At 53.8% G+C, this 13,485-nt stretch overlaps 2 protein-coding genes across 2 annotated transcripts; one reads left to right on the top strand and one right to left on the bottom strand.

Moving 5' to 3' along the window:
- Positions 1-280: 280 nt before the first annotated feature.
- BO82DRAFT_343463 (type I polyketide synthase) lies at positions 281-8,958 on the bottom strand (the record flags this gene model as incomplete). The annotated part of the gene is made up of 13 exons (XM_025633622.1): positions 281-3,300; positions 3,352-3,444; positions 3,493-3,554; positions 3,609-5,087; positions 5,133-6,169; positions 6,407-6,537; positions 6,600-6,759; positions 6,811-6,931; positions 6,983-7,531; positions 7,580-7,739; positions 7,792-7,876; positions 7,927-8,275; positions 8,359-8,958. The coding sequence occupies 13 exons, from the start codon at positions 8,956-8,958 to the stop codon at positions 309-311; spliced, it is 7,818 nt and encodes a 2,605-aa protein (XP_025488269.1). The 3' UTR covers positions 281-308.
- Positions 8,959-9,622: 664 nt separating this feature from the next.
- On the top strand, positions 9,623-12,844 carry BO82DRAFT_367966 (uncharacterized protein; the record flags this gene model as incomplete). The annotated part of the gene is made up of 11 exons (XM_025637102.1): positions 9,623-9,636; positions 9,701-9,728; positions 9,809-9,890; positions 9,956-10,370; positions 10,565-10,711; positions 10,861-11,022; positions 11,096-11,353; positions 11,428-11,634; positions 11,670-12,056; positions 12,118-12,482; positions 12,531-12,844. 11 exons carry the CDS (start codon positions 9,623-9,625, stop codon positions 12,842-12,844), a joined length of 2,379 nt encoding a protein of 792 aa, XP_025488268.1.
- Between the last annotated feature and the right edge of the window lie 641 nt (positions 12,845-13,485).

Raw genomic sequence — 13,485 nt, 5'->3', positions numbered from 1 at the left:
GGATTGATGCTGGGGGTTGTATGTACTCTACGTCGGTTGTTGGTTGTGCGTGTTCTTATACTAAGTATGAATCTCATGGAGACTATCGAGACTTGATGGACGGTGTATACTTCGTCTACGAATTGGGAAGTATTCCCCATGGGGAAAGTTAGTATCCGATCCATCCATCAGACCCTACTTCAATAGCCGTCAAAGGCCGACCACTCCAAGCACAACTGCAATATCCGAGGCGAATAGCCGACTGCATTCCTATCTTCCTATCCTACCATTCACGACAGTGCCTAGCTACTGCATACCGTCCAACACAATCACACAGCACCAACATCTTTCACACCACCACCAACCCGGCCCACCGCCAATCGCACCACCGATGCAATGCTCGCACCCCCCAGGATATCAAACACGGCTATCTCCGCCTGCAGCTCCCGCGAGAACCAATTCCGGAGTTCCACAGCCGCCAGCGAATCCACCCCGTACTGATGGATCGCTTTGTCCACGTCGATCTCGTCCACCGGCACCGACAGCATGATCGCCACCTTCTCCCGCGTCGCCTGGAGCGCAACCTCGACCGCCTCGCTGGTCGTCCGGGCCGCCGCGAACCGGGCCGCCAGGTTTGAGCTGATATTCCCCGACGACGCCGATGCAGACGCTGACCCTCCCTCTGCGGTTGTCTCAAGCAAGGTAGACAGGTGGCGGAAGAAGGGCCGTTTCATCCAGTCGGCCTTGGCGCGACCGGTCTCCGCGCTGCGTGGCGTGATGCCGACCACGAGCTGACTCTGCAACGGCGACGAGGTTTTCTGGCTGCAATAGATGTCCAGGATTGCGTGGAGGTCCGCCTCGGAGATCTCATCCCACACGGTGTTGGCCAGGAACAGATCGCGCTTGTCCGGGTTCTCGTGGAAGTATCCGGCCGACAGGAAGAGCCCAAGATCTAGGGAGACGGCCTTCTCGCCTTGACTGACGCGATAGCGGGCCAGACCGTCCAGAAAGGTGTTTCCCGCGGCGTAGCTCGCATCGGTGAGGGGGCCGCAGATCCCACTGATGGAGGAGAGCATGATGAAAAAGTCCATGCCGCGCGGGAGAAGCTCATGCAGATTCCAGGAGCCCTGGGCCTTCGGCGCTGTACTTGCTTTCCAGGAATCATGGTCGAGTCCTTCGAAATTGCCGCTCTTGACCACCATTGATGCTTGCACGCACCCTTTGATCGGAGGCATGACTTGACGGCACCCGGCGAGGAAAACTTTCAGGGACTCTCGATCTGTGATATCACACATTGGCGTGACAACTTGGGCACCCTGGCGCTCCAGTCTAGCCACCAGCGCGCGTGCATGCTCGTTTTTTGGACCCGAACGTGAGAGGAGGACCAAATTCCTAGCCCCGCGCTTGACAAACCAACTGGCTATGCTTCGACCAATGCCTCCCAAACCGCCTGCAATCACATACGTGGCGTTTGGTTCAAATGCAAAACATGGTGCTGTATCCAGAAGTGTCATGACTTGCTCGTCATCCCGAAGCTCCACCACTACCTTGCCCGAACTTCTCCCGCTCTGCAGATGTCGCAAAGCTCGCTCAAGATCACCAACGCCAAAGACCTGTAGCGGTTGAGGAATATCCAATTTGCCTGCTTTGATTAACTCGAACACATCATCCGTCAAAGCTTGCTGAATCAACTGCGGACGGTCAAACGCCATCTCGGCAAGGTCCACCGCCGTGAAGCTCACGTTGTTCTCGAACTGCAACATCGGAAGCTTCGTGTTCGTTAGGATATCGTTCTTTCCAATCTCGATGAATCGTCCAAATGGCGCAATGCACTCCCAAGATGCGATTAGCATTTCACCGGCCAGTGAATTCAACACAACATCGACCCCTCGGCCTCCCGTCAGGCGTTTGATCCCCTTGGCGAACAGCGTATTGCGGCTGGAGAAGATGTGATCCGGCTGGATTTGATAGTGCTCCATCAGGAACCGTTTCTTCTCCTCGGTCGAAACAGTCGTGAAGATTCTCGCTCCCCAATGCTTAGCAACCTGGATGGCTGCCTGTCCGGTGCCGCCTGCTCCTGAGTGTATAAGGACCGACTCCCCTGCTTGTAGCCTCGCCAACCGCGTCATCGTGATCCACGCAGTAGTGAAGGCCACAGGGATCGCTGCCGCAGTCACGAATGACATTGGCATCGCCCCGTCCGCGATCTTGACGATAGACATGCTCTCACGCACACGAACGTAGTTTGCATAGCGACTCGGATGGAAGACGGCCACCCTATCACCGGCCTTGAATCGCTGGCATTGGGCGCCGACACGGACCACAATTCCCGCAAATTCAGCACCGAGTGTGTCACTCTCCAGGCGGCCCAGGGCAATCAAAACATCGCGGAAATTGAGGCCCACAGCTTTCACCTGGACCTCAACTTCGTCCGGCTTTAAGGGTCCGTGCAGATATCTATCCTCGACAAACTGGAGTGTGTGTAGGAGGCCTGGGGTGCCAATTTCGAGGCGGAGCGGCCGGTCTACCCCGTATGCTCTGAGCTCTCTTTGCTGTGGTAGCTTCATCTTCGCGATGGTCTGAGAGATAGCTTGAGCGGCGACCAACCGACCGATGTGGATTACCCCGTCGATCACTCTGTACTCTGTGTCAACATCCGTTGCTTCTGCTGTGACAGTTTCGAAAATCTTGGTAATCTGCTCTGCCTGGTGCAGAATCGTGCTGTTCTCCAAGGATAAGGTAGTGATTTTCGCTCTGGATAATTCGCGAGCAAGAACGCGGAACAAACCGTCGACAAGTCGAAACTGAGGCGAAGGCTCCCGACCTCCTCCACTGTCGACCCAGATGAGATTCGTCGTTGTGGTTATCAATCGTTGCAGGCCTTCGTATTCTTCCGCCTCCATGTTGTATGTGAAAGGAAAGTCGAAGTCGAGGAGGGAGATGTCCAGGATACCGAAAGACAGGTCTCGTTTCTTGATATCCTCCAGACCTCGCTTGACAGCGTGTAGAACTCGAGTCTGATCAAGTAGCTCAGATAGTATCTCTGCCAGCGCGACCTGACGAGGATTTGCGGTGTTGAGAATGATATTGACCTCTTTCTGGGTAAACGGCGCTGAAGGTTTGGCTCGAGCCATATTGGTCCTCGTTGCCTCCGCATTCGTAACAGAGGGCACGGCGCTCGCAACGATGAGTGCTCCTTCATGACATGAAGATTCGACGTAGTCATCTATCGCAAGCTCGCACCCCGAAAATCCTGATTCTTTCAACAAAGACTCCCACCGATTGACATCAACACACGGATGGCTCTGGCGGTAAGACTCTCTCGCTACTCACTCAATCAGCATTGTCCAGAACGCATTCATTCAGTGAGACTTACCACGCCACCAGCCCTCAAATAGCCCGAACACAAAGCTAGCCCGAACCGGATCAGGATGCGTGATCTCGAAAAGCATCAATTTCCCGCCCCTGTGTACTTATCAGCATCTGTTAACATCTAACTCACACGTCACGTACACTTTCAACAGCTTCCGAACGTTCCTCAGGCTGACTGCTAGATCAGCTGTTGCATGAAGGACCTAAAGTATGTTAATATCAGCACCCCGCGCCTTCAGCCGTGGACAGACACGCACCAGAAAAGCAACAACCAAGTCGTACGATCCCGAACCAAAGCCTTGAGTCTCAGGATCCTGCTCAATATCCAACACGCGAAAATTCATCCGCCGCTTCTCTGTCTTGAAGCGGTTCACAGCATCCGGGAAGAACGAGCTGGATATGTCAGTAAAATCCCATTGGGAGTAGCGCGGTGCATTGTCCGTATCCGGGGATGCCAGTGCCTTGATGCAAAGCTCCGTCATCGCCCCGGTGCCAGCCCCAATCTCGAGGATGTTCATACGCGGGTTCTTGTGCGCCAGAGCGTCGATGTACCGAGTCAGAGCTGTTGCCGCTGGCAGGCCGTACAACATCTCGGAATACACATCAGTAAGCAGGTTGTCCTTGAACAGATGAGACAGAGGGTCGTCGAGAATCTCCATAAGATTCTTGCAGAGAATGCTCACGAGTAGACCTCGCTTGCTATCGCTTTCGACCCGTTTGTGAACCTCTGTTACATAGACCTCGTCGTCCATGAGGTGCCGCCACTCGATTGACCCAAATTCCGACACATCGAGTTCTAGCAATCGTTTGCGCTCTAGGATCCACTCAATGTATAGAATCGTGTGAGGGGGTAGACTGATTTTGTCCATCTCAGTTAGCGGATCGGCGTACTTGCTGATACAGGTGGCAATCAGGAATTCCATGTCTCGCAAATGCTGCACCGGACCCGGGACTTGGAGTTCTTTCCTGCCAAATGCAGTCGAGAATCCGTGGTTGGTGAGCAGATCCGTGTCCGGCTTGTATTCGACGTGATGGCACAGATTGTTGGCCTTGAATTGATCCGAGGGTGCGGCAGTCTCTGGGCTCGCGATCGAGGTCACCTTTAGTCCTTCCAAGGTTAATAGAGCCTTGAACACGTTGCGATCATATGCCGTCATCTTATACTGCGTGCTGCCAAGGGCAGATTGAACGGAAGTCGCATACACATTAATCACCTCTGCCGAAGGGTAGCTCAGTCCGCCTGTATTGGAGATCCAGAGTCGGGTGATGCTCGTGGGCACGGACATGGGAATCGTTCGCTGTCCGGCGTCAGTGGCTAGCGCGGCCATCATTTGAATCACACCGTCTAGAGTGGTTGGGTGGATCGTATGCGCCGGATAGACCTCTGATCCTGCTGTGCGGTCAGGCCTGAAGACCTTGACTCGCGAAACCATGGCTCTTTCCTCGTCTTGCTTGGAGATACTGCCCTCAATGACTCTGAAAGCCGACCCATAGTGATACCCACAGTTGTGCAAGCCTTCATAAAATCTGCCTGAGTCTTCATGCGATGCACATTGCTCGAGTGCACGCTGGCAATTCTTCACAAGTGACGCCTGCCATTTAGCCTCTTCGCCATGGCTGATGTTTGGTACCTGCACATCGGACTCATAATGAGCTTGGATTGAGCCCGAGCTGTTCTCAATCCACGATTCATTATTATACATGCAAACGCGGTACTCGAACCAGCCCGTGGCATCCTTGTTGGCACTTCCGGCTCGCTTGAGGTAAACGCTCACCTCCACACCATCGGCATGGCTTGGAATTTGCAAAGCCGACGTGAAAACCACATCCTTGATGTCGAATCCCGCAATGCCGCGGCTCTGGTCTGCTAGTTGCTTGACTGCTTCGATAGCCATGACAACCATACCGGCACCAGGATACAGAATGCTGCTGTTGACCTTATGGTCTTCCACCCACGGCATCTCCGAAAGCCGTATGATGTTTCTCCATATGGCCTCCATGGGATTTCCATCAGGATCAGGCACACCGAGTAGTTCCGTGTGGCTGAACTGTCGGAATCTGTAGCCTTTGCTGATGCGGCTCTCGACCCAATATGTCTTGGAGTGGTTGAAAGGATATTCCGGTAAATCGATGAGGACGCGAGGATTGTGTTCTGGCCTGGGTTCACGTCCATTGTTGACTGAAAGCAAGTCAATCGGGTAGCCGCTACAGTGCAAGCGGCCTGCCCCGTGCATAATGCAGTCAACGGCAGAGCGACCGCGGCGCAGGAGTGGGATGTAAGTGATTTGGTCATGCTTGCCCACGGCCTTGAGAATGTCTCCACAGGGACCTTGAAGGGCGGAATGGGGCCCGATTTCTAGGAGGTGGTCCGGCGCGACATTGCGGCGATGACTTCCATCAAACCTTCGAGTCGATGTTGTTGATTGGGAGCACAACCTGGAGAGGGCATCGTCGAATAGCACGGGCGATACCAGATTCCTTACCCAATACTCGGGCTTGGAAAGCTCCTCCTCCGAGATCCATGTTCCTGTGACGCTGGAGACCATCACCGGTGGCTTCTTGGCTTTGGCCGGTTGCTTCAGCCCCGCTAACAGTTCCTGATATATGCCGGCAATCTCCTTCATCTGAAATGAGTGATATGCGACGTTGACTGCAAGCTTTCTTGCGAAAACCTTCTTCTCGATCAGAATCTGATAAAGGAAGTCGATCTGGCTTGCCTCCCCGGACATAGTGACGCTGGTAGGGCTGTTGATGCACGCGATGTCGAGCTTGAGCTCACCAAACTGCGAGGCTACGGACTCCAAGTATTTCTGCACTTCTCGGCTCGACATACCCACAGCAAGCATAGCACCATGCATGCCGCCGGATAGATGCCGGGTGATTTGCCACGCGAGAGAGCGTTTGCAGTATCCCTTGGTGCCCATAGATTCGGAGCTTGCTTCACGGAATCGCCTATCAAGACATCAGCATAAGGACGGGTGTCATAGAAACACCGTGACTCTGGGATCAGCTTACTCAAAGCAGGAAACGTCGAGCTCGTCACGCTTCTCCCCACGTTCCATTGCCCTCATCGCAGCAAGGGCACCGGGTGTCATAGTACGGTACTTGCCTAAGATCCCGTTGAGGAAGCCTCTAAAGTACGCTATCTTCAGAGCAGAGCCTTTCGTGATTGCACCAGCGCAATAACTATATGTCGTACGGCATATTAGCTAAATCCACTGATAAACTAGTTCAAGGGATAGGCTTACGCAGCTGCAATCTCACCAGAGGAATGGCCGACCACTGCATTAGGCTTGATATGCCATGATTGGAGGAGCTCTACCAAGGCAATCTGCAGTGCTGTGCAGAGTGGCTGTCCGAATGTCGGATTGTTGACTCGAGAGTCAACCTCATCTCTCTGCATCTCGTCTGCAAAAAAGGTCAGTACTCTTAAGAGCCAGGGGGCTCAGAAGCGCTCACCTGAAACATCCCAAGCACAACCAAGCGTTTTCAAGTAATTGCCCGAATCGATTAGACTATTCCTGAACACGTCGTATTGATCGATGAGCTCACGGCCCATAGCATGCCACTGGGCTCCTTGCTGCTTGGGGTTAGATAGATTATCAGATAGTAGCTTGAAGGAGGTACTCACACCCGTGAAGACGAAGGCTAGACGAGAGTTTGCTTTGGCACATATGGCAGGGCTAAGTCTCTCCGTGGTAACCTGCAAGTCTTCCGAAGGCTTGGCTACAGCAAAGGCTCTCCAAGCAAGCTGGCTCCGCCTCGCACACAGTGTGAAAGCCAAGTCTTGTATACGGGTCACCGTGGGGCAGTTCATCGCTTCCGTGGTAGCTACATACTGCCGCCACGAGCTTGCCAGTCTTTCGATGCCTGCCTCGTCTGCTGCAGACCACACTAGTAGAGCAGATTCAGATTTTGGGCTGAAAGTGCCGTTTCTTTGAGGGCCAGCGGATTTGAGGTTATTCTCAAGATGACCGGTTGCCTGGAACGAGTCCTCTGAGTCATTAAGCAAGGGAGGCTCTATGACAGTCTGGTGACGCCCATCCTTGATACCGTGCATGTGAAAGGTGTTGTAAGCATCGTCAAGAACGACATGACTATTGGCTCCGCCAAAGCCGAAGGAATTAACAGAAGCTCTGCGTAAGCCTGGTGATGGCCAAGAGATCGCCTGACTTAGGATCTGTATTCGTGTTAGAGGCACATAGGCTCAGGAGAGATAGGTTCTTACCTTCAGGTTAAGGTACTGCTCATCAATCTGAGGATTCAGTGTCTGCAAATTGCTACTGTTTGGTGGGACGATCCCTTTCTCCAAGATGAGAACTGTTTTGATCAGGCCCGCAATACCACTCGCTCCCTCTAGATGGCCGATGTTGGATTTGACAGAGCCCCTATAAGCTGCATCAGACTGCAAGTACTAGGCTCGAGTTACAGATCACTTACACGTAAAGTGGGTCGTCGGATGAGCGATAACTCTGAAACGCTGATCCGATCGCCCTAGTCTCAATGGGATCGCCAACCGGAGTTCCTAGCCAATATTAGCGATGTTATAGCCCATGTGACTTGGAGTCTGCCCACCGGTGCCATGAGCCTCAAAATATCTGGTTGAACGCATATCAAGACCGGCTTTCCGATAGGTGTCACGAATCAAGCGGACCTGCGCGTCTTTGCTTGGCTGCAGGATACCCGGAGTCTTGCCATCCTGGTTGGAGCTCGACGACCGAATGACCGCCCTGACCGTGTCTCCGGCTGCAACGGCATCATCAAGACGTTTGATAATTACCGCACCCACGCCTTCGCCTCTTGCATATCCGTTGGCACGATTGTCAAAGCTGTAACAGCGGCTATCGCGGGACAGGAGCCCAAGGTTATCCAAGCCGATCGTCATCTCAGGGGCGAGTATGACGTTACACCCGAGGGCAATTCCCTATGTGAGAGGTCGGAAGGTTAGATTTGCATCGATGCAGAAAGTATCGTGGAAGAAGGAAGGCAGGAAGAGGGCTCGCTGACCATTGTCGCATTACCACTCCATAGTGACTGACATGCCAAATCCACGGCCATGAGACTACTGGAGCAGGCAGTGTCTACCGTTGCGCTTGGCCCTCGCAGGTCAAAGAACCAACTGATACGGTTTGCAATCATGCTCTGGGAACTGCCCATGGTAGCGGTCTTGGGGAGATTTAGGGTGTCCTTGGTCTGGATTGCATGATAGTCGTTGCAGAACGAACCGGCCATCACGCTCGTTTTTGAGCCCGCCACCTCGTCCATCGGGAGGCCCGCGTTCTCGAGAGCTCGATACACGGTCTCCAAGGCGAGGCGCTGTTGTGGATCCATGGCCTTCGCTTCGGCGTCAGAGATGTTGAAGAAAGGCGCGTCAAATGCCGCGAGATCTCGAGTGAGGAAATGTCCTCCTCTGCAGCACATACTGTACAGCTTATCTCTGTTGGGATTGTGATGGCCATCGATGTTCATTCGGTCCGCAGGGAACTCAGTGGATGCACATCGACCTTGAACCAGCATGTCCCAGAACGCATCTTGATTCGTTGCATCTCCGGGAAACTGGAAGGATAGCCCGATGATGGCGAGAGGGGGGACCGTGTCGGACGCCATGATGAAGAAAGCTGTTTGAAAGATGAAATGTTATCACCTGCTGTACAGTCATGTATAGACAGGAGACTGGATGTCTCGAATCACGATAGACTTACCCCACTGCTCCTCAACTTGACCAAAGGTGTAGAAGTCTGAAGGGTCACATTGACATCTTACGTGATGTGGGTGAGGTGTCCAGAGTCATGATCTCATGAAGTGGAAGGAAAAGAGAAGACACGGCACAGATGCGGTTGAGTGAATGAAGTAGGATCGTGTTCGCCTGGGTTGGCACGGCCTGGCTTTGTTATCCCTCCCGTCTCTTCACGGTAGTAACACCGGTTCATTTTGGCCAAACTGGGCTGTTTAGCATGTGTTATCCATGACTCCGCCTGTCAAAACCGGTCCATTCACTAAAATGCAGAGCTGCATGGCCCAAATCGACATTAGTGCAACGAGATTGCATGACTCGTGGGAGGATTAAGGATCATCCTCATCCCGAAACAGATAGCCAGGTTCTGTTCCAATTCCTATCACCGCGTGACAAGAAGACTTTCGAGAAAGCAATATAACCAGCTTGCCGTGTGGTCTTCTTCTCCTTCTCCTCTTGCTACTTGATTCCGGGTGGAGTTTGTCAAGTTTGCTATCTTGCGAAACAACACCTTCTCTACTTACACGGCCCTTCAGCATGCACATTCTATGGTATGTCAGATCGAGATCAAACCAGCCAATGCCTAGCTCTTTACACATACTCACATGAAGCCAGTCTACATGGAGCCGGCTCGAACTCTCGAGTAAGTCACCTCCCATCCCCATCACGGCCCAAACCGGAATCAGCCAGGCCAGCTGACAGCCTCAGATCTTCGAGATTCAGACAGCTGCCATCCGGTATGAACTCGGCGATAGCCACACCTACGACTTCATCGAAGGCAACATCCCTGCCCCAATGCAGCCGGGTAAGCCTCACTCCCCATCCCTCTCCAGCACAAGCCTCCGCAAGCAGAAGTTAACGTGGTCGCAGGGATTGAACTCATCGCGACCAAGGATGAGCCAATGTACGCTTACTTCGACGAGAAGAACCCGGGAAGTGGAGTCGCCGCCTACAGACATCTAGAGGAACTGCTCTACCACGAAGGACCCTACGACGGCGTCCTCGCGTTCAGCCAGGCAGGCACGTTGATCCTGACCTACCTCGCGTATCTCGCCAAACACAAGCCGAACTGCCCCCTGCCATTCAAGTTCGCCATTATCCTCTCGATCACCCACCCACCCCTGGACTACGGCGGCATTCAGAGTGGGGAGATCCGGCCGATAGACCTCGGAGCCTACAAGGATGCGGTTCGCATTCCCACGGCGCACATCTGGGGCTCGCGGGATCTGGCGGCGAACGAGATTGCGTTGACAAATACCATCTGCGCGGCGGGGGTGCGATGGGTGTATGTGCATGCACTAGGGCATGACATTCCCCGGGCCGGGGCCAGGAGCGATGTAACCCAAACCGTGCACGTCATTCGCCGGGTCATCGATGCCGCATCTAAAGCAGAGTAACTAAAATGCACCATGTCAAGTCCACTAGTGGATGTAGATCATTTAGTTGTGACACTATTTGTTTGCTTCTCAACTGAAAAAGTAAAGTGAATGAATGCAAGGTCCCGGGGGATTCACACATTCACTCCTACCCGGTGCAGGGGTCGTCGTACGGGTCTGATTTCTTATACCAAGAACGATCTAGCAAAATAAGCCTCTGGCCGAATTCTGGACGGGTCCGCCAAGTAAGGTTTGACGATCGATGATCTCAAAGAGTCTTTCCATGGTGGGTTTTCCAGTACCGTAATATGTCCTTGTCCTTATATGTCAGTGATCCCCAGGCATCTATCTATCTGCTGTCCTCGCGGGAATCCCGGTTGTCACTGCAACATCAACCAGCAGTCCCAGCGCAATGGATGTCAATCACAAAACCCATGGCTCGTTCCCCGAATCGCACACCCTGCCATCCTTGAGTGCCTCGTCGGCCGAAGATCCGGAGAATGAGGTCTTTGGTCAGCCGAAGTACATGCATGGCCCTCGACTGTGGTTCGCTGGCGGCGGGTAAGTGTAAATTGATCTGACAGCTCCAACCAGCACCGTCAAGTGTCGCTCCAACCACTTACTGCTTTCACAGTATCGCGCTGAGTTTGTTCCTCGCTACAGCTGAGATCACAATCATTAGCACCTCGCTAGTCACCATCAGCCGTCACCTGGACGGTTCCGACCAAAGCACCTGGATCATCACCTCCTATCTCCTGGCCTTCGCGGGCTTCCTCACCCTCTGGGCTAAATGCAGTCATTTCATCGGGCTCAAGCTAGTGATGCTGATTTCACTAGCCATTTTCGTTGCCTTCTCAGGCGGTTGCGCTGCTGCTCAGACCATGAGTCAGCTGTGAGTTTCCCTAGTCGACCCCTCCCCCCCTACCAGAATCCGGGTTCTTGGTCTGATTTTCTCTCACACAATAGTATTATCTGCCGCGCCTTCCAGGGCGTCGGAGGATCAGGGGTCTTTACTTCGTGCCTTTTCGGCGTTATCTGCCTTCTTCCTCCGGCCAAGTATGACATCGCCAGTGCGGCGGGGTCAGGTGTGCTGACGCTGGCGCTTATCCTGGGTACAGTTATCGGGGGTGGTATCAGCAGCTCCGGCGCCTGGCGCTGGGTTTTCCTGTTCAAGTATGTGCCATGACATCTGTGCCAACTGTCTCTAGTGCTGACCTGCTTGCCCCATCTAGTGTTCCTGCCGGGGTAGTGGCCTGGGTGATCATATGGATCCTGGTCCCCAAAGACTTTGAACGTGCCCGAAAGGCCGAGAGGAGCCACGTGCATGGGCCATGGAGTTTCCTGACCAAAGCAGACACCGTTGGATGCCTGCTGCTGCTCGCGTTCTCCGTCCTATTCGTGGCTGCCTTCGAGGAAGCGAACATCCGGTACGCGTGGTCGTCAGCCGCCATCATCAGTATGCTAACGATCTCGGGCGTGCTTCTGGTTGCGTTCATCGCGTGGGAGTGGTCCGTGGCCAATCGCAAGTATTGGGGCTTCGAGCCAATTCTTCCTTGGGGCATCCTCCGCAACCGAGTGCTGTTGGGAGCCATCCTGTGAGTTGAGGCCCACCCCCATTCTTACCCCTCTCGTTCATCGCCTAACAGCAACACCCAGAGGATGCTTCCTGACAGGACCTGCGATCACAATCCTGTTCATCGAACTCCCGCAGCGCTTCCAAACCGTGAACCACAGTACGGCAATCGGAGCCGGAGTGAAGGTCCTCGCCTTCGGCCTGGGCTCGCCCGTTGGCGCGGCGGTGTGTAGTCTCCTGGCCGGGCGATTGCGCACTCCCTTCGTGTATCTCGCGGCGGCAGGGTCCGTGCTGCAGATCGTGGGAGCCTTCCTCCTCTCCTCGATTCCCCCCACTTTGGACATCTGGCCGGGCCAGTATGGATACATGGTAATCACGGGCATGGGAACGGGGATCTCTATTGCGGCCCTGTACATGTGTGTTCCGGTGGTGGTTACAATTGATCAAGGTTAGTCTTCTCTAGCGGGAGGTCTAGTGCTTACCACACATTCAATAGTCCCGCTGACTTACCCAACAGGAACTGCCATGGGCCTGACGCTCCAAGCGCGCATGATCGGGGCCTCCCTCGGCGTGGCCATCGTCAACAGCATCCTGATCGATTACGTCAAGGGCCATCTTCCGGCCACCGAGGCAGCGGCGGCGGATCCGAACCTGCTCGCCGGGTTTCCGACGGCGACCCAGGAGGAAATTCGTAAGGTCTACGCGGTGGGGTACAATCGACAGATGTACGCGGTTGGGGCGTTCGGAGCGGCGCAATTGATCGCTGTGGCCTTGATGTGGAAGAGGGAGCAAGTCCGGCTTGTCAAGTGACGTGACCAATCACTCTCAACCGGCCCTGAAACTCATTTCAGCGAGATTCAAGTTCTCTTGGATTTAGTTGGGAAGCCCGCCTTGTGCAGCTAGCTACGTAGGTGGTGCTTTTGTGATGCGAGAATTTACCGCCTAACCCCCCAGAATCCCCATCAAACCCCTTAGAACACGTGATTAAACCGATCCGGAGATCTCAGTAGATTTCGCCTGCGTTGTCGGGCTACGAAACAGATGACAACTTTGAAATGCGCCTGCTGTTGCAGGTCTGCCTTATGCTTGTAATGCCATGCTATCTTCCTGATCCATTCTAGAGGTGGATCCAGAATAAGACATGGGTCTCACTGAGAAGCGCTATCCAGGTACTGATCTGCTCCGTCAGAATTAATTCATGGCTCAGTCCACGCAGTCAGAATTAAGGTGAAGCTAAACCTAGCATCTAGTGCCCTGCTCAAAGGCAGGCAGCATTTCGAGGTTCTTCGTGCTAAATGGCGTACGCGTTTTCGGCTGATATACCCTGGCAGCCAGTAAGCGAAGTCACCTGCTTGGTGTGTTTGAGTGGTGCTTGTGTGGTGAATGGATGGGAGGAGGACGGAAGCATATGCTCACGGATGACGGAGGTAGGAAAGTGATTGAACAAGATG

Source organism: Aspergillus uvarum, assembly GCF_003184745.1.
Source record: "Aspergillus uvarum CBS 121591 unplaced genomic scaffold BO82scaffold_60, whole genome shotgun sequence".
Taxonomy (NCBI): domain Eukaryota; kingdom Fungi; phylum Ascomycota; class Eurotiomycetes; order Eurotiales; family Aspergillaceae; genus Aspergillus; species Aspergillus uvarum.
This window is presented reverse-complemented; position numbering and strand designations above follow the sequence as displayed.